Raw genomic sequence first — 25,244 nt, 5'->3', positions numbered from 1 at the left:
ATGTGGGGAGAAGACAAAAGCTAGAATACGAGTATTACATTATTTTTCTTGGTTTTTTTTCTTCTTCCACAGTTGTAAATGCTTTAGAAATGGGAGCTCTTCCAGTCATTATCATCTGGACAAAAGAAGCATATGAGCATACTTAGGGTTTTACTATGGAGCCTTTCAGCAGTTTTAAAAAATTCTAGAAACTGTTTTAAGGTCTTTCAAAATGCAATTTGTTTACCCTTAGGCAGAAGTGAAATGGAGAAACCCATTTTCTCAAGTGCTTTTGTATCTTGTTAAACCATGTAGCAACTTGAAAAAAAAGAAAAAGAAAACATCCTTCAGTTGCTGACAAGGGAGGTATTTAGTTGAGGGACTGAAAGCAGTTCAGATTTCTTCAGAGCTAAAGAACTTGCAGTGCTAAACTTGTTCTTCCCAGAGTTTGTCAGTGCAGCTCGACATCCCTTTCTAAGCCCTGCTTCATGCTCACTGCACAGGTGAAACTAATGTGTACACAGAGTGAATTTTGTGAAGTCCAGTCCCTGTAGGGGTCACAATGTTCAGTCAGCATTGAGGTGGTGCTGTCGAATGCTGGTTTTACAAAGTGACACGTGAGAATGTTCTATTGAATTTCCCCTACACAGAAAGGATGTTAGAGCTGAAAAATTGACGTGATACAATGTGAGGGAGTTAAGGGATTTATTAAAAAGAAATCCCAACAATCCAAACAATACTCTCAGTTGTTAAATAGGAACTTCTAATGGCACCAATACAATGGGGTTTTTTTCCTGTTTCCTCTTAGAGCAATGTTACTGTTCCAAAATGTGAGCCACAGCAAAACTTCCATTAGTTTTTGTCGATCATATGGTATTTGGATTTATATTTATTCTTTTTCTAGGTTAATTTTAGTGGATATATTTATTTAACTATATTATGCTTGCAAGAGAGTATCCTGGTACATTAGACTTGTAAATGCTATCAGGTAAAGTAACTACATGTAATCAATATTTTTAAAGAGTAACAGCATCAAAATGCAAATAGATAACAGAAAACCAACTGTAAACTCTACTACTCAGCTTTCTTTCAGTGTCCTGCAAACTTGCTATTTAAATAACTACTTTTAGGGAAAGAAGGCAGCACAGGAATAAAACGTCACAAAAGTAAACTTTATCCTGCTTTGATAATTTCAATAGTCTTGCCTTTTTGGAGCCAAGTGATTCACACCAGCTGTACCCATACTGAGAAGGGTACAAGTTTAATTGAAGTGAATCTGTCTGGGTCTGACTTTTAAAGAACCAGTTACTGCATAAGAGCATATGATTTTAGAAATTTGTGCTTGAGAATCATGATTAATACTGTTGCAGCCTGTGTTCTACCTTATGCTTCTGGTTTTAAAACCCAAGCAATTTCATATTACTATTAGAACATTAGCCTTGTTTGAACTCAAGAATTATTTAAATTAATGAGTTCTTTTTAATGACATGAAAGGTTAGATATTTTGATAACCTGACATGTTTTTATCAGGATGTATTAAGTTTTTCAGTTCTATTACACATGGACCTCTGACTTTTATAATATTAAAATATGACAACAGTGTTTTCTTGGAATATGTCTGCAAGAGTGGTAATAGAATAATAAACAAACTAGATAGCAACTTGGCATTATGTGACATAAATTACCTTTAATACTAAAACTTAGAAATGTAGAAATGCTAGCAGAGTGTGATGGATTTTCCTCAGTATTTCAGGGATTTGTTGGAGAGCACTGAGCTCATGACATTTTGCCCTGAGTATCCAGCATTCTCAGCTGACCCAAAGCAGATATTTTCAGCATAAGTCTTTGTCAGCCAGGATTTTTAGCATCCTTTGCTTGAAGGTAACCAGTCATGCCTGGCATTCCTCACTTCTTGCTTCCAAATCCAAAAGCCTTTGAAGCCCAGTTTTAAGGATGGCTTAGCAACCAGATCTGTATCATGTAGCTTGGCAAATACTTGTCTGTCCTAGAAAAAAGAAACCCTAACTGAACACGCTGGGACAATTTCACTTGGAGTCAGTGAGTGTCATCCAGTTCTGTGCAGCCAGTAGTGTGAAATCAGTAAGAGAATATTGGTGAGTCCAGTGTTCATTAGATTTAAAAACTTCAAACATGAAGTGCAAGGCTTCACTGTTACACAGGCATGAGATTTTTGAAGCGCTTTCAGTGTTTTGTAATAGAAGGCTCATCAGATGTTGTGTCCCTGGAACTGCTTTTTGAGTGTGTTTTCTCATAACTTTGAGAACATTTCTAGAATGCCTTTTGTTCTGGAAGACCTACTGATTTAAACCTGCAATTATCAGAGCTAGAGTTTTTATGTTATTCCTATTAGCAATGAATGAACGTTTCATATACATCTAATGGTACTTTTTGATTCTTAATTTTCATAAAAATACTAGCATTTGGCAGAAAGAATCAAGAGAGGGGAAAAAAAAAAGGATGATAATCTTGCTTGGAAGCAAAAAGCAGTTTTAACCTTTACCCAGAAATTTGGAGTTTGAAAAGGGGAGGTCAGCTTAACTACACATTGTATTGGGGGTGTCTTTTCTGGGTATTCTGTGTGGGTGGGAGTGGTGTGTTTTCAGGTATTTTTCCTCTTATCGCTTCTCATGAAGATCTACAGGATTTGAAAGTGCTTTGAGAATTTCTCTTGATGCAGTCCTTTGACCTTGTGTGGATAACAATAACTTAGTAGCAGCTATTAAAAAACTTACAAAAAAATTAAAGGGGAACATTGTAAAGTGCAGAGTAACTATAACTCAAATTTTGCACAAGTGATACTTTAAAGAAAAAATCGAAGTCCTTCATGAGTTGAAGGATAAGTTATTTTTGAAACCTGTTGAGTTTAAGTGGTCCGTTTAATCTCCACGAGCTTCTTGCCAGGCAGTCATATTGGAACACTGCTGAAAAGAGAAATGTTAAACTCCAGATGTTTGATATACTTCAAATAATTGTTTTGTCAAGAATTAAATTCACTGTTTTCTCACAGTATTTAGAAAAATAGCTTCATTTACCACAGTAAAGTTTCAATATTTGCATTGAATAAACTGAATATGGCTGCTGCCATATTATAAGGGTTCCTCTGTAATAACATGAACCACATATGTATTTATATATTTATTTGTTTGTTTACTCTTTTTCACAGACACTTCCTTTGGGGCTGGGAGATGGACAGCTCTTTACCTGGACTGATGGCCTGAAAAGGAAGGACTGGCATGATTATGAAAGTATTCAAAAAGATGCTATGCGTTCAGGTATACATGGGTTCAGAATAAATTAAAGTGGTTTGTTTACTCATTCTTTCCCTCTGTGACTGTTTGTTCTTTTGAGTCCTTTAGGAGGCATTCCTAGTAACTTTTTTTTCGATTGCAGAAATGTCACAAGGTTGTCATGTTCTGAATTGAGAGGTCAGACCAAGCACAAATAGCTTATCTTTGAAAGTAGCCAAGTGACAATGTGTTTCCTGCTAGTAACTATATGATTGTATAATCAGCAAAAGTGTTATCAACAAATTATTTTCCATGTTGAAGTTGTCAGACTGTGACCAAATAGAGTGTTGGTTCGCAAAGGGACATATATTACAAATAAAGCCAAATTGTCCTTAAATCAATGAACAAAATCTGAGTTCAATACCTATAGCTGCCAAGAACCTTCAACACTTTTACCAATGTCGAACTCCAATCCTTTAATCTTGCTAAAGCAACTTCATCTCATTTTGACAGCCAACAGTTATTGGAAAATGAGAGAAAATTGTGTTTGCAAATAGACTGAAGGACACTGTTACAATGAGTAATGTAATTTTAATGTACATTCATATGCTTCATCCCATACACATCAGAGCATGTTCAGATTTGAATTCTTCTTTTACAACATAATGTACAACTATTCAACAGAAGATGAATTAAATTAGAAGGAAGGAAGAGAAACAGCAGTTGAATTACACCTTAATCAGTGTTTGAAAGTCATTATTTTACGAAGGCCAATCTACTATTGTAAAACAAATTATGCTGTCTTGATCCCACTGTCTTGAGACAGCCAAAACCTCCCCCAAAATATCTCTATAACTGAATCTCAGTGATAGATTCAGAGGACTTGGTAAGTACTTAATTTTACAGGAGCCTGAACTAGTAAAATATTGCAAGCGTATGTTAATTTTGTAAGCTATTTTTCCTTTTCTCTTTTGAATCTTGATCATTAGCTAAAGAAATTATCCTTTCCTCCCACATGTGCTTAGAAGGTAAAAAAAGGTAGCGAGGGAAAGGAAATTATTCTAGGCAATTTAGTAGTGTCAGATCAATAATTGCTATGTTCCAAATTCCTAAATGTAAAATGACAAATATGTAAGAGAAAACATACAAAGTAAGGGCTGCATGTATGTGGAAATTTGCATATATGTGGGGAATATCATGCTTGCTGGTTGGAATGGACATGCATGGATGCTTTGGCAATGTACTTTTAGTTTCTAAATATGTAATGTGGACCCCATATGTTTTGGACAATAACAGTAATACTTAGGATGGTCTGATGGATAGCTTAAAGCATTGCCAATATAATGCAAGCCATTGCATGGAGTTGGCTGAGAAACTGAAAGAACATGTTATGTAGCTTTGTAATTCCCAGTCCTAAACCTAAAATGATAACTGTCGTTGCATGTGAATATTAAGATATTTTGACTTATTTACATTTTTAATATTTTTTTTTAATTTTGCCATTTGCTGAGTTTGATGTTTTAGACGTATCTTTTAAATAATTTATATTTGTCATCATTATTCAATAGATTAAAATAATTTTTAATGCTCTTTACTTTGAAAATCACAATATGATAATAAAGATGCAAAGCTAGAGCATCTCAATGCACTCCTTTGGACCATACTATATAATTTCTCTTTCCAATAACACTAGCTGAAGTACACTATTAATTATTATTAAAAATCTATCTGAAAGCATGATGTGAAAGGGCTTTTTGGGACATTTCAGGAAAGGCAGTCAATGCTTGTTGCACAGAAAAAGGAAAGGAGTGAAGTATTTTTTTAGTTCATTCTGGCTGTTTATCCGTAAAACTTACAATTTCCTAAGCACTGAGAATGTGAATTTCATAATTTCCAATTATGGACAGTTACTAGTTTCTTCATGACTACTATTGTTTCATGGCCAAATATTTTGATGTCTTTTAATTCCACCAATTAAAACCTATGTTTCTGAATTTGAATGGTCTTTCCTCTTGAAGTCAAGAGTAAAGCCTTTTGCAAGACATGCAGAAGAAAAAGGTATTATTTCTATTTATTTTAAGTGTTTTAGCCCATCTTTTTTTGTCTCTAAAATTACAAATGATCTTGCATATAAATCCTGAAATGAGCTTGTGTTGCTTTTGGTTTTTCAGGGCTTTGTTGGAACACCTGAGGTTCAAATGTATGATGCTTCTATTGTTACTTCACATTTTGTTAGCATGGTGATGCTACTTGAGAAGGTACTCGAAGTGAAGAATGGAGAGGCAAGGCTTTACATGTAGCCAGAACCTAATTTAAAAGCACTTGTAAAGACTTCCAAACCAGTTATAGCAATATTAGTTGGTTAACTTTGATAGAAGAATTCAAGAAGACACGGAAAGGCTTTTGGGTTGCAGAAGTACTAATTGTTATACTGTTGGTGGAACAGGGAAGTTACCCATTTAGTTGCCAGTTATCCAAGCCCTGATTTATGCAATGTCAGAAAGGAATATATAATTACTTAAATATACTTCTTATCAGTACAAAATAGATGTAGTGAAATGAAAATTAAGTTATTCAGTCAACCCAATCACTTCCATTCTTCTCTGAATATTACTTTGTCATTAGCTCAAAATCAGTGAGTGAAATATAGGAAAAGGAAAGTAAAAGCTAACCTGAAAAAAAAAAGTAATTCCTAACTAAGCAGTTGTGATAGATACTTTGGAAGGAGGAAAAAAAAAAGAAGTTTAATTGCTTCCATTTTCTAAAGTGAGCCATTAAGTCAATCAGATATTACAATGGAATGGGAGGGAACAAAATTAGCTAATCAGAGAAACTGACTTTATTGGAGTTTATAAGTCATGCCAGCTTTTTGACAATAAATCAGAATTTAAAATAAGACCTGCTTCTATTAATTTCTTTTCCTTTGGGAATACAACTGATGACATGCCTTGATGAATAATATGCTTAATTTGCATTAAAAATTGAGAACTGTAAACAAATGCAAATCCTACATCTGTCAGTTTTTGTTTTGGTAAGTAATAAACAATGTCTTCTGTATATCAGAAGAGTGCTCTTGTGTTGGATTTCAGAGTGGTGGGTGCACCCTACATGATTGCAGCCTGCATAGCAATGACCCAGGCAGCTCCTGGTGTGTGTATTAGTCCAGCTACAACAACGTCTGTTGTGTCAGGGCACTGTAAATCTACCTGTATCTCTACAGAGAGTAGAGATCCTGGATGCTGAGGCCCCCTGAATTTGCCATGAATCACATACTGTAGTTGCCATTTCTTTGCTTTATCAGAGACTTCTCTACTTCAGTTGTATAAGGAGGACTCTGAGGACATCTCTACCAAGACGTTCATTTCAGGGGCATGGCAGGTTCCATGGCTCTGATAGCACTGGTTTTCCATGGTTTCTGTGCAGAACTAGGAGTCTGAGACCCATCAGTGCTCCCATGAGGGATGAGATTCATAGGAGAGAGCCTCGAAATCCTAAGGTAGTAATTCAGAAGCATCCATGAGAAGACATCATGTTGGTTTCACTTCTTTATTTGTGTCCTCGGTTGTGAGACAAAAAGTCCTCAAGAATCAGTCAATGTCATTGTTCCTCCATTTCTGAAAGTTATTTTATCTATTTCACTCAAGCAATTCTCAGCTTTATCATCAATTACGAGTAGTAGTAATGATGAATTACAACTCTTCTCAGACAAGAGGAAGGATTCATATGTGGGATTCGAGGGCTTTTAAAGAAGTGCAGATTGAATATTTATATTCAAATATGATGGTGTTTCTGATCATGACAACTTATTTCTAACTACAATTGATAACTTCTCCTGTGTAAAGTACTAACTACAAAAGGGTAACAGATTGAATAGGAAAAGGGAAAAAATAAGCTTTTATTTCTGAAAGCATGTAATCATTCTATCAGTGATATTAATAGCCGATAAGATACACATAGAAAGACCATATACTACAAGTGTTTTTTGTTTTCAATTTTTATTCTTTAAATACAGTCTTTTGTTTTTTCCTTTATAAGGCTTTGGAAGTATTTTTGTCTGATTGCATGTGTATGCTGAAATGAATACATTCTATGAGGAGGATTGAAAATTTAGTGTAATAAACAAATTTCTGAGAGAATGATAAAATATAAGAAGCTGTGTTAATATAAATGTATAAAATCCTTTGTTTTCAAAAGAAATTGGCTAAGGAATAAGTGACTTCAGGGGTATGGCTGTCAATACTTTTGTTTTACTGTTGAGCCATTTTGGTCTTGTCTGCTAATAAGATCTCAAAGTAAAAACCTTTTAGAATGTACTGTTAACACCTAGTGTCTATTCCAGCAGTTATTGAGCCATTTGTAGCCTTCATTCCTCCTATTTGTATGTTTAAATCGCATGTGGAAACCTTACGGGGCGGGAAGGAATGAAGGTTGTAATTCTTTCCTGTATTCAGTATTGTCTTTACCTTTCTGCTTCTTCAAAATGTTACCTTGACTGGAAGAAGGGGATTTTAAAGATCTTGACCTTTACATGCCTCAGTGCAGGCATTTCATAGAGATTAGTTCTATAAACAAACAGACAGTATGTTCTATAGTTCTACAAACAAACATTCGTACAGATTAGTTTTATAAACAAGCTAAGCAGAGATATTGAAAAATAAGCGACCTCTGCATGTTTGTGATGACAGTGGAAATAGATTGGAGCTCTGTATTCTTGGGGTAAAATGTCACAAGAAAGCAAAAAACACAAGCAGTTTTGTACAGCAGTAGCAAGTGGTGAACACCTGAAATTTGTGTCACTTAAAGAAATTGTGCACTGGTGATTCTTTTCCATCACTTCTGCTCAAATATTTGGTTAATCCTTATAGTAATTTTGAATATTGCCCATTCTTAAATTCAGAAGAACTTGTCAAGCCTAGTGCCAGAGTGTTTCTAGAAGATATGAGGCAGCATGATACAGAAAGCAACATTAATTGCAATTCTCTATTGGCCATGAAAAAAAATTGGCTCTATGATACTTACACAGATAAATGTAATAAAAACTCGTGCAGGAAATGGAGTGTATACTAAAATGCTGATTTATTTATGCCATATTTCATATGGAATTATGCACTGGGAATTTTGTCAGCCTTATATATTAAACAAGTTTACTAAATTTAATTTAGGTCTTTGAACTTGCAATTCCTTTAGAAAGAATTTGAGGATTTGCAGTATAATTGGAACTGTAGTGGTAGCCAAGGTCTCAATAAACAGTCATAACTTAATTGTTCATAGCATCAATCATGAATATGCTTCATGCAGTTTACAGTGTATTGTTTGTAAAAGAGAAGAATGTTTGTCCGTGTGTCTTAATGCAAGTCTAACATGATTAAAAAAATTCTAAACAGTAATGTTAACCATGGCTTGTCAAGGAGACAGCACATAAAGGATGTGTAATATGAAAGATAGATGCAATCTACTGCAGTTACATAAAGTGTTTCACATATTAAAATGCATTTGCTCCATAAATAAAGTGCTGCAGACTGTGATCTGATTCTACCACTCTTAATGCTCTGGATGTTCTGTTGAAAACAGTGAGATCAGCTTGGAGCTGGGTGCCAAGCACAATAAAACTATGATACTCTTAAATATTGATTTGGAAAGAGAAATTTTTTTTCAGTGGTGCGTTCTTTAGAACTTTAAACCCTGATAGCTAGACAATATTGTTGTTTTGGTTTTTGGTCACAAGGCCTTGTTTTCAATGGGTAACTACAGACTGGCTTCCTCAGATTGTGAAATGGCATATCACAGTATTATTGAAGTGGTAGCTTAGGTACACATTTTGACTGGATCTCAAGTTACGACTTAATATTACACTGCTGCAGAAGAAGCTAGGAAGTATAAGGCTGCAGCTCTGTAGAACTTGTCTCTGTCAGAAAACTGTGTACATGATAGAACTAACTCTTCCAACTTAAATCTACGCATAAAAGCAGTTTATAGGTGGCTGTAAGTCAGAGCCAACCCTCTAATTTAAAACACAATGCCTCTGTTGCCTTGGCCAGATATGAGGCCCTTTTTGTGGTTGAAGTAAATGTGATTCTTTCCGTGTTTTTCCCTCCTCGCCCCCTGCCACACACAGGCACTTTGGAAACTCATCAGTTAAGTGATTTAAAATTGGAAAACTAATTTTTAAGAGATACCAGGGTGACCAAGGAAGGGGAAGCAGAGTTCATAATATGAATCCTGTTATTCAGAACACTGAAAATTATCTTCTGTATGCTTTTCTGTGCTGGGAATTGGCATGTTGATTTTTGTCTTGATAGGCAGGAAGAAAATTGTATTTCCAGAAACTTGGCACGAAATATCTGTTGACTCTCACTGTATCAGTGGTACATATTCTCGAACGAAACTAGTATCCAAAATTCAAGAAGTGCTCTCCTAGAAAAGTTATTAAAGTTGCCAGGTTTTCATCTTTCTCTATATTGTCATCTGTGTGGGGATATATGTTTTCAAATCCTCAACAAACCAGTTTACTCTCTAGTACCTTCTCCCATTGTATTTGAATGTTGATTTAAGTGCTCACACAATTAAAAAAAAAAAAGAAATAAATAATCTAAAGCAAAAATAAATTTTAAAAAAACAACCCACAGTTGAACAATAAGAAGCAGATGCCATCTGCTTGTGGTAGTCCCAAATACAGTATTACCTGTTTTGTATAGCAGTGAAGACTTGTCTTCATGGACTTACATCAGTATTAGTGATCAAGAGCTGATATTGGTAAATGTATTTAATAGGTAATACTTGGGGATTTAATAGAGTTGCTGCCTAAAAGAAAAAGAAACTTGACTTTAGAAGTTTCCTGTTTAGAGTTTTTTTGGGAGGTAGGGTTATGAGAGGACATCTCAGCTAAAATGAATCTTTTAATTTGGCATTTGCACTCTACAATGATGGTTTGGTTTTTGGCTCTCTTAGGCATATGTCTCCTTGTGCTTAAATAGTTTCAGGACTATCTAACTAATATTTAGTAGGAATTCTTTGTAGATACTTGGCTGGTGTGGTAATTGTTAGTTTTGGTTTTTTTTAAGAGAGATAGTTTGTAGTAATTCTGGAAAACGGATTTTATCTGCATAGTCTTCAAAAACATGGGGCTCATTTGCAGAGAGAGTTTGAAACAACCAAACAGCTTGGAGACCTTCAGGCTAGACCTGTCTGTGTGTAAGGAGGAGGAGGAGCTCTATATACCATCTAAATGGATCTTATTAACTCTTGTGATGGGTGTAAAAATGATCAAGTTTGTCAGTTCAGGGCAATTATTGCTTGACTCAGTGGAACAAAGAAAAGTCGCTTAGTTAGCTGTGAAAACTCAAATACAGAGAGGAGGGAGAGAAGCAGGGGACGTGGTTACATTCACGAAACCATTTTTGGAGTATTGTTTTAACCTTTTGGTCTTCAAAAAGCCAACAAGATGCTTGGATTCCTAAAAAAAAACATAAAACCCGATAAATAGTGCCTACTTTCCTGTTATAGCTTCTTTCTTTTGAAGATATGAATTAAGTTTGCAAGTAAAAAAGTCTATTTTAGTTATCTCAGTGCAGTTTATGACTGAAATATGTGTAAGGTGACTTTCTTTTCCTTCCTGTTTTCATTAAATAAGCTGACAGAGGAAAATTATTGGATTGGTGAAACCATTTGTCTGACACCCAGTGAATATATGTGAAAAGGCAGAGATATATGATTGTTTTGCTATAATTTGCTTTGTAGACACTAGCTCATCAAATTTTGCTCTGTAATCACTGCTGCTCAAGGAATAGAGCTACCTTTTGGATGGGATTGTGTAACACTGAGTTGTTAGCCCTGCATGCTTGCAGTGAAATGTTGTCTGGGGGAATCTGTCCTCCTCCTAATATAAAGAAAGTAGAAAAAGAAACCACATTTCTAGGAGTGACATTTTGTTCTGCCATCCTGTGTGACAGGTCTGCTGGCTACAAGGTAGAAATAAACTTTTAAACTTTTTTTTTTTTGCAATCTTGCTTAAATGTTCTGCAGGAGACGTTGAAATACAAATAGTAAAACTTGCCAGTTTTACTATTCAGGAGTTTCAGTGGAAAAATACTCAGATTTAAAAAAAAAAATCAATATGTATATTTAAGTTTCATTATAGGTGTTCTTAAAACATGGAAACAGGCTTTCTCTTGAAATTTCCCATTAAATGCTTTGCATTTTTATATTTTGAAAAGATAGCTGAAGTAATTTCAGGTTACCCTGACCATTACTTCTATTTTGCATGTTAAGTAATTAGATAGCCTGTATGTGTTTTGGAAACTACTGTTAATGTATATGGAGTTACTGGTACTTTAACTTACTTCTTGCAGTTTTATTCCATGCTAGTTTACAACTGATCTGAAACACAGTGAGTACTGTTGTGTAAAGTGTGGAAGGAGTAGTCTCCAGAGAGCAAGTTGCAGACTTTCTAAAAGGATCCTGATTCTGTTGTCCTCCCAGATCTCCTTTCTGAGCAACTCTGGTTATTGAATACTTCAAGGATTTTTTCATTGAGAGACTAATCTGTTTCTAATATTGTCACACAAAAATAAAAGAAACCTCTAAATAAATAACATTACTTTATTTTGATTTTTTCTATATATTTTGTTCTTAGCTTTCACTAAAATGATTATCCAAACTTCATATGCTTCACAAAAAGAGTAAAAGCTGGGAGTAGTTAAAGTTCTGGAGGGCTGACATTTTAATTAGCTGCTGTTAATGAGTAAGTTAAGCAATCTACTAACATACTACCACTTCAGCCTGGTATTGAAATGACTTTCTTTCCCCAGTTTATACAATGAAAATTTTTTTAAAATCTGTAAAAAACTGTGATAAAGATCATGTTTTCATCTTTTTTTCTTCTTTTTTGGAGACTTCTGAAGTCATACATCGAAGTTTTGATAAGCTGAGTATTTCTTGGCTATAAGTTAATTTTTCCCCAATTTGAGTCTGATTTGCCCATGAGTGATCTCTCCCTGCCCTTATCTCAACGAGCCTTTTATTGTATTTTGTCTCCCCTGTCCAGCTGAGGAGAGGGGAGTGATGGAGTGGCTTTGGTGAGCACCTGGCATCTAGCCAGGGTCAAATCACCACTGCAGAACATTAGTTCTTAATCCAGTCCAAGTCCTTTGTCATAATTTCTCTCACTGTTGTAAAGACGTTGGTTTACTATTTAAGCAAGCACAGGAGAAATTAAATTAAATATATATACAGAAACACTTTCTCTAAGTTAAATCATATGACATGCAGTGATGAATTAATAGCAAGAAAATAGACAAACTAAGTGGGATTTTTTCCTCTCTGAAAAATATGAGGTGTGTTGATTTTTTCTTTCTGCTTTTCTAGTTTTAAATCTACTTGACAAATTAAATGGTGGAATTTCTGGTAATGCATCTGAAGCAAAACCTACAATTAAGTTCTCTGATTTACATCCTATTCCTCTGTTACCTGTGGTTATGGAGGGCTTATATGCTTGCTCTCTGAACATGGTTACTAAAGATCTTCTCAAAACATGGATTTGTTGAGGGGCTTTTGATCATACAGCCACAAGTAGAATTCAGAGCTACTGTGTGCTGCATAAATACATCATAAATTTGCATAATGGAATTGAACTTATAGTTTAAAAATTTTCTCAGTGAGAAAGAAATTTTTAGGGATTTTTTTTATATACATCTGAGATTTCAAGGTGTGTACATGTGAGACTTTGGGCTGGTACTTGACACTTTTTTCTGTGTGTGGTAAAAGTAGAAAGTATTGTTTTGGTTCAAAATCAAAATGTTCAACTTGAATGTTTATACTTTATTAATATTGGTTAAGTTCTCTCATTTATGTAAAATTTGGAAAAATAACAAACCCTGCAATTTTAAAATTTTGGCTTCCAAAATATATTTTTTAATTTGCTTCTCTTAACCTAGATATCAACCAATTTTTTTAAAAAAATCAGAAAATAATTTTGGCTGAATCCAGACATGAGTTTTCAGTAAGGTAACTGTTTCAAGGAAATACCCAATGGACATAATGGGTTACAACTGAATAATGCATAAATGTGGCCTTGGGATAAATGTTTAGTTGTGTTCTGTAAGTGATGAGTTGTCATTTTGAACAGAAAATACTTTAAACTAATTAATTGAAAATCTGTTCAGATCCTGGCTGAAGGTGGCTCATGAAGCCTCCACTTCTGCCTCTGCCTGATTCAACAGCATATATTGACTGAAAATTTCAGTTGACTTTAGTACAGGAAGTTTGCTCAAATTTCTGTCAGGCGTTTGAAAAATAGTTAGCATTAATTAGATTTGTATTATTCAGAAAGATGTGAATCAATGGCAAGGGAGGAAAAGGGCTGTGGAGAGCTGTGCTGTGCTCAGATCAGGTCATGCATTAAGTTTAGCTCTCCTTAACACAGGAATGCCATTCAGTTGTAAGGCTCTTTAAAATAATGCGTTTTTAAACCGTTTTAAAAACCATGCATTTAAAAATGGCTGATAAAAGGCAATACTAATGACCACAGCATTGGTATCTTTCATAAGAAGAAGGAAATGCAGTGGCTGGGAAAGTGCAGTGATAGTGAGTATATGGAGCAGTATATGTAGTATCGAAAGTTTTCACAAGAATAATGTGTCTGATTTGCCAAAAGAAAACATGAAAAAGAGAAGAGAAGAGCATTGAGATTCAAAGTGTTACTTTGGGTGTGATAGAACAAAATGCATTTTGTTTTAACTAAGGCAGAAGGGCTTACACAGGCCAGTCCCAAGAACATGGGACAGGCATTACTTGTCTCCGTTGTTCCTCTGGATTTATATTGCTTGCCTTGATGATAATTCTTGTAACTCTGATTCTTTGTAGGGGTGCCTGGTTTTTATATTATCCCTGGTAATTATTTGCATACTCAGCTTATAATGTATAAATCTGAACAGACCTGAAAAAGCAATAAACCATTTTTGTTCTATCTGAGAACCTTGCCCTGAGTGAGCAAATGCTGCTTGCTTATTGGCATTCTTCTCAGATTTACAGAAGGAGTAAGTTTGTCCTGGTTGCTGAGTCACCATGTGGGGAGTCAGATGGCTTAGTTCTGCTTCTTGGGTCTTCCTCAAACTTTAACTGTGAATATTTACTCTCTCCATATGTAAAAATGGTTATTATAGATATATGTTTATATATAATATATTTATATATAAATTTCTTTTTATATTTATTATATATATGTATATTTACATATTTGTTGTTGCTGTTTTTTCCGGGGTATTTGTGGTTTGTTTTGTTTCAGGATTTTATTTTTTTGTAGGGGTCACAGGTTAAATCCAAATTTACTGGGAGCTGAGACAGCTCATGTGTTCTCTGGAGGATATACATCATGAAATAATGCTTCATGTAGAAGAGTGACTACATTGTTGTACACTGTTGAGTCACACTCATTTTTTACAGGTTATTTCATCTTCTTCATGTGGCATCTGCAAAGCCAGCTCCTTGAGGTAGTTTAGGTTGAATTCATGAAATAAAATAAAAAAAAAAAAGAAAAAAATTTCCATATTAAGAAATTTGTTCAATGGAACATCCTATTTGTTTTCCTGTATTTGGCAACGAGCCTATGGTTATATGTCTTAGAATGAAGGAAAATAGAGGAGCAAGGATAACTGTTTTGTTAATTTCATCTGTTGCAACTCTATCATTTCGTATTGGGGGTTTTCTGAAACACTACCTGTGCAACTGTAATTTTGCATTAATTTTGTGTATCTGTTTGCTTCCTGTACCTAACCCTGTTATGGACACTTCATTTTGAGTGATATCAGCTTGACCATACACATTAATTTCTGGTATTAGAGACTATTAGAATTACATTCTTGAGGCATTTTGTATGAATTAATTCATTTAAGTACTGAAACCAACACCTTACCATCATTAGTAGATTTTTTTCAGGTCATGTTCCATAGTAGATACTTTTTATCCTAGCAGGTCCTTCAGTTACCAAATGAAACTGTGAAGCCTTTTTTATGGTTGGATTCTGTTTCTCACATGCTTACTTATTCAGTGTTTGGCTCTGATTAATGGTCTACAGCCAGTCTGTTCTAATGTTAAATGAAAAAAACATTCTGGTGGCTGTGGCATTTGGTGATAAGTAGTTAGACTAAATAGAAGATGTACTGTGCATCCCTTGGCTACAGAGTTATGATTAGATTCAGCTCAGCCTGCAGAATACTACTGAGGATATTGCTTCTCTGCTGCAGTGATAGAGCAGCTCATATCGAAACAGCTTGTGTTACTGCTTATCTTGCATTGTACACTGTGGCATTCTAAATACACTGGACAAACCAAACAGTATGGTCTGTTTCTTTCTTTTATTTTTGCTAGATTTATTAAAGTGGAAATGGGGGGGTTAGAATGAGTCTTTCCACCCAGCAAGCCATTGTAGTACTTGCAGAAAGTTTTAAAAGCCGTATCTTTTAAGAAAAAAATCTGTTGCTTATTTTTGTGAAATGTTTATTCAAGCCTTTGGACAGTTAACTTTTCAGAGTTCATATGCAGTCATTCTTCTGCTGAAACAAAACAATCCCACCGGTTTACCTCATGATATATTTTAAAGCAATCACTTCCCTCAGACACATACACACTCTGTATTTTTACTCTGCAATGTCTATGTTGGAAATTTAGAGGCTGCTTTTTTAATGTTTCAAATGAATGAAAAAGGGGAGGGATACTTTAATATTCCATAAAGCACAGGGTGTAAGATTTAGAAATTAATTATTGATTAATTAATTGAAAGTGACTAATTGAAAAAATGCACATAATTAAGATAAACCACTGTTTCTTGTTTCTATAGCAGTCATTTCATATTGGTTAGTTGAGAGGTAGAGAGTTGGCTTTTTCCAATGGTTAACTGTATATTGCCCTTTTTCTGCCAGGATACCACTGCCAGCAGTAAAGGCCAGGTTGCATTTTAAAGTGACATCTAATAAAATGCCTAGATACCTGCAAGAATTAATCCCAAGAGCACTGAGCTAATTTTTTCTTCTTCCAAATTAATTAACTCAGTAAACAATATTTTATTACAGATAAACAGGTAACATATAAGAGCTAAATCCTAAAGTATAACAATAATAATTTTTCAATCCACTTTGTCAAGGCAACAGCTAGGCCAGCTGATTCTTCCCCATTCCTGAGCCAAAGCCTCCCTTACTCGTGGGACCTGTGGAGTCCTGTGAGGCAGCAAGCCTTAGCTGAAGTTTCCAGGATTTGTGCTGTGACCTGGGGCTTTTGACACTCTGCCAGATGTTGCTGTTGCTTGCTCCACTTGGTACACTCGTTCATTCTTCTGCTCACTGCCACTACTGCTCCTCATTTTTGTGCTGCTCTGCCTGACCCACTGTTGCTGTAAGGCTAGGGAGCAGCAAAAAAACACAGCAACACAGGCTTCATTCAGAAAGCAGAAGAAGTGATTTATTGTAGGAGTAGGCACATTTTTATAGTCTGGTTCGCTGAACCAAGGATAGAATAAGCTCTTTAGTCTAAGGAAGGCAACACCTCTTGTAAGCATGCTCTTACTAAAATATCATTTCCTCACGCACAACACTAGGTGCTAAACTTTGTTATTAATTCTTTCCCTTCAGTTTTCCTTTGAGTAGCTTGGGAAAACTCAAATTGCTGTTTTCCCTGGCTCTTACTAGCATCCACAGCCCACTGTCGTTTTGTATCATTTTCTCTTGTTGCCGCTTTAAACAAATGCACATGAAATGCTAACAGGTCCTTGATGTACACAGAATACTGGTAATCATCTTCTAGAGCTTCATGAAATCTTAAAAAGAAAATCTTGTCCCATTTTTTCCTTGCAGTCTGACACAGAAGTTATGATCTTAAATTAACATGAAGAGTTGGCCTAGGTCTGTTAAGTCTGTGGAAATCTGGAAATTATGTTTAATACAGTTACAAAGCTGTAGTTTACTTTTTTTCCCCACTTGGATATTCTAGTTACAGAAATGCTTCTCAAACATCTGTAAAATTAGCACATTTGAGAGGTTCCTATTTGTGCCTCTCATTTCCTCTCCAGGAAATGCTGTTCCTTTACTTACTTCCTACCTGCTCTTCGTTGAGGAATGGTAGAACACATCACTGCTGTAAGTAAGGATTTAATTTTGTGTTAGTGACATGTTCATCTCATTTTATCTCATGTGAATGATAAGCAAACAATAGTCTAGATCCAATTACACTGCAATTTGAATGTGCTATTCTAAATTTTTTTAAGGAGCATTTTCTTCTCTGTTGGTTTTTTTGTTTAGTTGATTGGAGGTTTTCTTGTTTTTTTGTTCTTGTGGTTTGATTGATTTTGTTCAGTTCTGGATGTGAGCAGGCAGTCAAATAACAAAATTTAAAGTTACATGTTTTTTCTCCCTTTTTTTCTTCCATCTTATGCTATTTGTATTAAGCTATTCCTGAAGAGAGAAGCAATTTAGTTCATATTTCTCCTGCTGACATCATATTACTGTAGCAGCAATCCAGAGAGGACAAACCCTCATATTTGCTCCTGATAACATCTCTATACCACTTACCAAGGACAACATGATCCTTGGAAAAGAAAACCTGTATGTACTACTGTCATCTGAAGACAGATAAAATAGTAGCGGCTTAAATGCTTTCTAACCAAAAACTGAGTGAATTCTTGATTGTTTTCTGTAATAGTTCCATATTAAAACTGCAATAAATACATTTTATTATATATTTATAAAGAAATCATTTATTCTTACTTGAAAATTTATTGTTCAGTGTTTCCTTGACAAAGTTTTTACATAAATAATATTTGATTACTTCTGTAATGCTAAGAAAAAGCCTTTTATATTGCCTCAGACCTTGACAGTTATGTAATAAATAATTTGAAGTGTTGTAAATCTGACTGTAGTAGCTTTTTAAGCCCCTACAAGGTAGAGTGGTGATAAAATAATTCTTAAAATATACTTTTGATCCTATTTCCATTGATTTAAAATCAATTAGATTCCTTTCCCTGTAATATAAATTAGGGTAATGAAATTGTACAACTGAGTGAGATACTCTGAGAAGTTTAGAAAAAGTAGAATAAACTTGAGATAAATATACTCAGTTTCTGATGCTAGTTTTATGGACTCTGAGGGAACCTCTAGTCAGTTCTCCTATTTCTCATAGCATTCATAGAAATTTAAGGTTGAGATGTACCTTAATAGATGACCAGCGTTATGTCAATCATCTCTCTGAGGCATGTTATCATTTCTTGCATGCCTTAAAATGGATTCCACAGTTCCCTGGATTGCCTATTTCATTGTTTTACTGCTCATACAGTTAGAAAAACGGTCTTTACTTTCAATCTGAAGAGCCATTTTATGTACATATAAATACACACCTGCACATTTTTTGCAGCATAGTAGTTCCATTTGATATGAAGGAAATTTAATGTGAGACATGCAGTTTCAATTTTCTGTCTCTGTAACAAATTATCAAAGATAATTCATGCATTTTTTAAATTAAAATTTTCATCCATTTTATTGCAAATTAATATGCAAGATCACAAAAGGCATTTGGTCAAAACAAGCAATTCCTTTTCTAGTATGAAAGGAGAAGGTGATTTCTGCACCCTGCCCCCCTGTCTGTGAGAAAAAGGAAAAACAAGGATTACAATTATTTTGTTTATACTCAAATGGAAATTCACTTGCAAAAAAGCAGAATGTGCTGGCAGTTTGAGTTGCTAATCTGTTTTACTTATCAAAATGATATGAAGTTGATCTCTGCAGTGAAAGATGGGAGACTTGTGTACAACTGTGCGCTAGGAAAACTTCAGAAATTATGTAAAAGATACCACAGAGTCCTTTAAACAGAGTTTTTGCCCTCTGACTTGGCCAGTTGCCATATCAGGGATAAAAAAGGTTTGTTTCATGAAAATTTATGTGTCAAAACTCATACTCAAATTTTCTTTATTCTGTTACTGATCTTTATTTCCCATTTTACTTGTCATACTCTTTCTCTGAGGCTGATGTGTGACTGCATTCATTTGGAATTTGTGTTTCTCTGTCTGCCTTTGCTAAGAAATACAATAATTCTCTCCTCATGGGACTTCAGTTCTGTATTGAAAGATTGCTCTAGGATAAGATTAGATGTCTGTGCTCACTGTGAGAACTTCCATGAGAGATGATGAGCTTGGAGTTTATGGGTGATGAGCACAGCCAAACTGTGCTAGATTCTTGCTGGAGTATTTAGAGATAATTCCTAATATATATTTTAAATAATGACAGAATTAACTTATCCAAAATAATAAAATACATTATAAGTAAGAAGACTTAATTATTTGTAGGTTTACATATTAAAATAAAATCCTTATATGTACTAAAGCATTTAGCACATGGAGAATTCTTTTTTCCTACTATTGGTTTAGGGTTAAAGGATGCTTGAATGCTTGAATTAAAGGCTGTGTTTAAATACTTATGTGAATTATAGTCTTGACTTGGTATGGCTGTGCAGTCATGCCTGAGTAAACTAATAGCAGTGAGTATAAACAGTAAATAATTCAGATTTGTACACAGTTCTTCCCCACAGACACTGAATGGCTTATGTTCTTTATCCACTTGGTTTCCTGTGTTGTCAAGCAGTTGCTTAACTTCTTGAACTTATAAAGCTAATCTTTTTTACCTTGCCTGCTGAATTATAAATAATGTTCGTCTGAATTACACAAACAAAACCCCAGAAGAAAACCCAAAATATCCTGAAATGAGAACCTGTTGACATTTCATTTGTTGTTTATAATTTTAAGCAAGGTCCCATATCTATTGCATATGGAAGTAGTGCAGAACTCCTGTTGCATTTTCAAACTGATTTACGGTTGATCTATTTTGCCAACAGTATCCATGTTCTCTTTATAGTACCTGGAAACTGTACCAATGTGGCTGATCCAGAGCCATTATTCTGCAATTAGACTTTTGTACTGAGTATACAAAATGTATTTTTATTTTCTTGTTTCACCTTAATCATCTTCCCTTTGAACCATCTGTTGAATAAGAGGGCTTATTCTCCTCCTGCTGTATCTGCATTATATATAAGCAGAAGATGCCTAACTGAGGTGTCCTTGAACTATCAGTTGTCACAAGTTGTCAAGCGTAGAAATGAAAATTTTTAGGGCTAGGTATGCAGTGTATGGTTTCCTAGGAGACTGCAACATCTCAAGTAGGGCTAAAAAAGCCTTATAGTGTATCTAATATTTGGCCAAGCCAAGCACTTTGTCTTGATGCCTTCAATATCTCACTTTATCTTTTTTTTAATGTGAATATTTATTCACAGAAGCATTTTAAGATATTATATTAAAACCCTTGAAATAACACAGTACTAAGCAGTGTAGAGATGTTAACTCCAAAACCATCATAGTGCCTAGAGGAAAGCCTAGCACATTTTCATACTTGCTTACATTGATTACTGAGTCAAAAATCAGACTAATAATTCTGTAATTACAAAGGTAAGATGGCACTGTATGAATTAAACATTGCTGTAAGGCTTCCCATGCAGTGGAGAACTCTGATGGGATTTTTGGTCCCAGGTTGAATATATGTGTCATTCTTGTGCTGTTGCGTTTCTCCCTTCTGTGACAAATCAAAATCCTGAACTGAAGCTTCTGATTGTCCTTAGTTCATGAGGTTATTCTTACTGCAGTTGTAAATCAGCCTCAGAGAATTAGTATCAAGTCTTAGTACTGGGTTGATTTTATCTGTCACATTTGGGTGAGTCCCCTTTTGGATGTAAAGAGGCAAAAAAAATTTCACCATTGGGTTTTTTACTCTTCGTTTCTACAGTACTTTATAGCCTTCTTGCACTTTCTGTATTGCTGTTTTGCCTTCAGACAGAAGAGACAGTATAAGAGGGCTTACATCTGTTGGTTAATAGATTTAAAGAAGTCTTCTTGTAGCCAGTAATTATACTTAAAATTATACTTAGTCAGGATCCTTTTCACAGAATTTTACTCTTCTTGTATTGTGAAATTTCTCCTTTTTATCCTGGCATATAGGTCCACCTCCAAACCATTGTGCAGTGATAGAAATTACTGTCAGACATCTAGGAAGATGAATCATTGACTGGAGAGTTTTCTGTGCTTATGATTTTTTTTTAATGCTGAGCATGCTCATATATGGCACTTTTCTCTACAAAAGGAGTCCTTCAAGCCTAATGATCACCCAAAATTTGTACTGAATTTTTTTTAATGCTTATCTTCTGAGCTCTCTAATTCTCTTCTTCCATGGTCATTCATAACAAATGGTCTCTTTCTACCAAAGTTCTTTTAGAGAAATTAGCAAACTGCTTCCAGCTGGATCTGATAGATGGCTCCCCTGCTAATGATCCTTAGCTAATCAGGAGGAGCTGCAGGGTGAGAGAGCAAGCAAACAAAAAGCTGGGAGAAACAGTCATGACATTCAAAAAAGTGCATAAGCCTCTGTTTATGCTCTACATGTGTATTTTAATGGTGTTGGGAAGGAGTCATGCTTTGCACCTTCTAGTGCAACTCATGGCTGAGCTATACTGTGTAAGTGCAAAAGCAATTTGGTCAAGTACTTACACACTATGATAGGGGAATGTTCTGCCCATTAAATAACAGCCAATAAATATCTATATTTTTGGCTTATGCACAGTGATTTTGCTCCATATTTGATGCGGAAGAATGGAAGACTGTTTTTAAAATGCTTGTCTTCAGTTTCACTGGCAAGGGACATTGTGAAGAAAACTCTTAGGACAAATATTTATCTCCTGAAGAGCCAAATGGATTCATTCAAGAAAAGCAAAGCAAGAACCCACCTCTCTTTATACAGAGTGAATAGCTGGAATATACAGGAAATTGTATAGTAAAAAAAAAATTATTTGTGATAATATGTTTTAATCATATAGGTAACTTATTTCAGAATGTTCACAATATTGGTAACTAGATAAATGGATATATATCTATACGTCTACATATAGATATAATGGATAGATAACTAGGTAACTGGATAAATTTCTTATTAATAGCCAGTTGAAATATTTACTTTTGGTCTATGTAGACTATATACTGAAAGAGAGGGGCTAAAATTTCTGTCTTAGATCAAATAACATTAGCTTAGTGTTACTTTATTATTAATCATATTTGATACAATTGTACCATTGAATTTGTAGTAGTGCTTTGATTCATTAGCAACTTTTTTAGAATCACGGTTCCTCCCCATTAATAGTGTGAAATAATAAAGATTCACATAGAAGCTTAGTCTCAGATTTCGTATTATGTTAGTGTGTTGCATGCATTTGGGGATAAAATTGATGAAATTTTATCTTTAAAATTTTGATTAGAATAAAATTTTATTTTACTGTTAGTAATGAAATAGCATAAACACAAAGGGCATCATGATAGGAATTAATTTTTCCCCTTGTATGTAACAGTAATTGTTTTCATTAAGAATTTAAATGAAGTTGTAAATATATGCACAAATTTTGGAATAAAAAATACTATTTTAGCTGGAAAAAATTAAAATTGAGTCACTACACCACCTTTAATTGCGTATTTTGTGTTTCTAATGTATTGTGCTTATACAGTGTGAAATAGGGCACTAACAGAAGCTTAGAAGCTTTAAGGTTAGCTCTGTATGTTTCTCTCAGCCTCTGGTTGCTTTCCTCTTCATCCACTCATGTAGCTGCTCCTCATTAGCTGAGGATCACATGCCCTTGATCAGTTACTGAATCTAGCTGATTAATTTCTCTATAAGAGCCCAGGTAAAAGGAAGTGTTTTCTTAAGAGGGAGCCTGGTGGTAGAAGGACAGAAAGGTTGTAATCTGATTAATGAGATGTTCTTTTCTGTATGCTTTCATATGGAAAGCCTATGTTCTTGAGAACCTGAGTAGGCTTGAAGGGTTTTGAAGCTCTAAAAAGTACATCCTCTGCAAGAATGGGAAGAATAAAAGTAGTTGAGAAGAACTGAAGGCTTTTATTTTCTGATTTTCTTTGAAGTGCTTTTATTTGTTCTGTGCTCTCTTACTGGAAGAGATAGAGGTATAGTAGCCTGAGGTAGCTACTAAGCAAGCCAAGTGACTGATGATGAGAACTACCTTGGGAATAAAAAGCTGGAATAGGAAGTCTGTGCTTTGCCAGGGAACAAGCAGATAATTTCTTTGGGGAAGTAAAAAGTGACCAGTTTCTGAAACCAACTCCACGGTGCTGTGACACTAGAAATACTGAGTACATCTGTCTTGTCCCTAGGAGTGCAAGGGTCTTCAAGGAGCCTAGAGCAAAACATCTGGTTTCCTTATTGTTTCTTCTGGAAAGTTGGACACCCTAAACTTCAATGCTCAAGTTGCATTCTGAAAGCATGAGTTAGGGGTTCTGTACTATAAAGTAACTCAGTAACCAGGTTCCTCATAGTGATTGAAAGGCATATTGCTGGAACTCATCCGTTTGTTTGTAATTTTGCTATGGAAAAAAAAGGTCTTAGCTTAATTTACAATTTAAATTTTTCTCTGTAAAATGGCTTTAACCTGATTGTGTGTCTGGATAGAGGAAAGTTAGATTAATTGGGTGACTTCAGAGGGGCTTTTGAATCTTGTTGTTTGTACCTACTTTCTGTTTATTGGTAATAATATGAGTATTGCCTAAGACATTGCAAGAAATTTCTTTGAGGTGTTCCAGGCATAGTGTGCTAAGTTCACTAAGTTGAACTTCAGTGTAACTTTTTTTTTTGTCTTTGTAGTACGTTTTTTTGCTGTCAGTTTGAGGCAAATAATTGTTTTGTTTTGTTATAGGGAAAGGTGAACATGGGAAACCGTACCCTCTTACAGAGGAAGACCATGATGATTCTGCTTATAGGGAAAATGGCTTCAACATATTTGTTAGCAACAACATAGCACTGGAACGATCCCTGCCAGACATCCGACATCCTAAGTATGTAAACTTTTCCTGGACTATTTGTTTTTTAGGATTTTTTCTTTGTATATCTCTAAATAAATTGTTTTCCAGGAAGGTAAAGCATAAACAGTCAACAAAACCCAATAATTTCATTTTCTAGGAAGTGGAAAAATTACCAATGTTGTTAAATCATTTCCTCTGTGTTTTAAAGTGACTTCTCATCTGCTTAGTTACACATTAAGACTATGAAAGGCCTCTTTTCATTACGGAATGATTTTTATTAAATTTTTGTGTAGTGAATTGGGCTGAAAAGCATTCACATAGTTTCTCATGTTCTCATTGGTTAATAGCTGCAGGTCTTTGAGCTGGGGAGCAGAGTGACAACTCGTATATAGTTTGTGGCTGTGATTGCAAAGTGTATCTCCTGTTTTGTTACATAAAAAGTTAAAACACTCCAATAGCTGCCGAGTGCTGATGCTTCAGCTGATTTCAGCAGTGTGGAATTATGTAGAAACAGAATGTGCATGATACACTGGCAGGATTTGGGTGCACTGGATGATGGGATTGTTCCCTAAAGCATTAGTATAACACAGAGAAATGGGATGAAGGTTATTCTGGAAAACAACCACTGAGCTAAAAATCATCATACAGTAAACCTAACTTGCTTTTCATGTTCGTTAGTTTTTCACTCCTTTATACAAAGAGTGGAACTTCCTAGCTGTGACAGGAAAAGGGGTGTTTTTGCCTTTCTGGGCTCCAGGCTCTTTTCCTCTAGAGTGATATTGAATCTGAACTCTGAAGAGGGAGCTGATTTTGATTTTTCTCCCTCCCTGGCGTTTCCCACCTCTTTTAATTGGATGTTATGCAACTAGTGTATGGGGGAAAGGTATAAGAGTGAGACAAAACTAATTGTCTCCATGACTATGTTTGTATTTTCCTTCAGTTACAATTCTCTCTATTATACAAAGATTCATGTAAAGATATCGTTCTACTTTACTTATTTTGATATGAAAATTTGTCAGAGAACAGAGCTGAACTTCAGAGCTTGACAAAAGTTCTCAGTACAGGGAGAAGAGAAACATCATGGCAACTAACACATTTTTCTGTCAAATTTGCAAATGTCTTTTTCCAAGAATGAATAGTAT

General features: G+C 34.9%; 1 protein-coding gene across 2 annotated transcripts in view; it reads left to right on the top strand.

The window, feature by feature from the left end:
• The window catches only part of GALNTL6 (polypeptide N-acetylgalactosaminyltransferase like 6), a 433,557-nt gene that overhangs the window by 158,518 nt on the left and 249,795 nt on the right, over positions 1 to 25,244 (top strand). For both annotated transcript variants that reach the window (XM_014883994.2, XM_088163591.1), the window contains exons 2-3: positions 3,164 to 3,272; positions 23,997 to 24,135. In XM_014883994.2, coding sequence (XP_014739480.1) covers positions 3,164 to 3,272; positions 23,997 to 24,135 — 248 coding nt within the window. The remainder of the gene's footprint in view (positions 1 to 3,163; positions 3,273 to 23,996; positions 24,136 to 25,244) is intronic.

Source organism: Sturnus vulgaris, chromosome 4, assembly GCF_052056855.1.
Source record: "Sturnus vulgaris isolate bStuVul1 chromosome 4, bStuVul1.hap1, whole genome shotgun sequence".
Classification (NCBI taxonomy): domain Eukaryota; kingdom Metazoa; phylum Chordata; class Aves; order Passeriformes; family Sturnidae; genus Sturnus; species Sturnus vulgaris.
The sequence above is the reverse complement of the archived record's forward strand: the minus strand, read 5'-3'. Positions and strand labels throughout refer to the sequence as shown.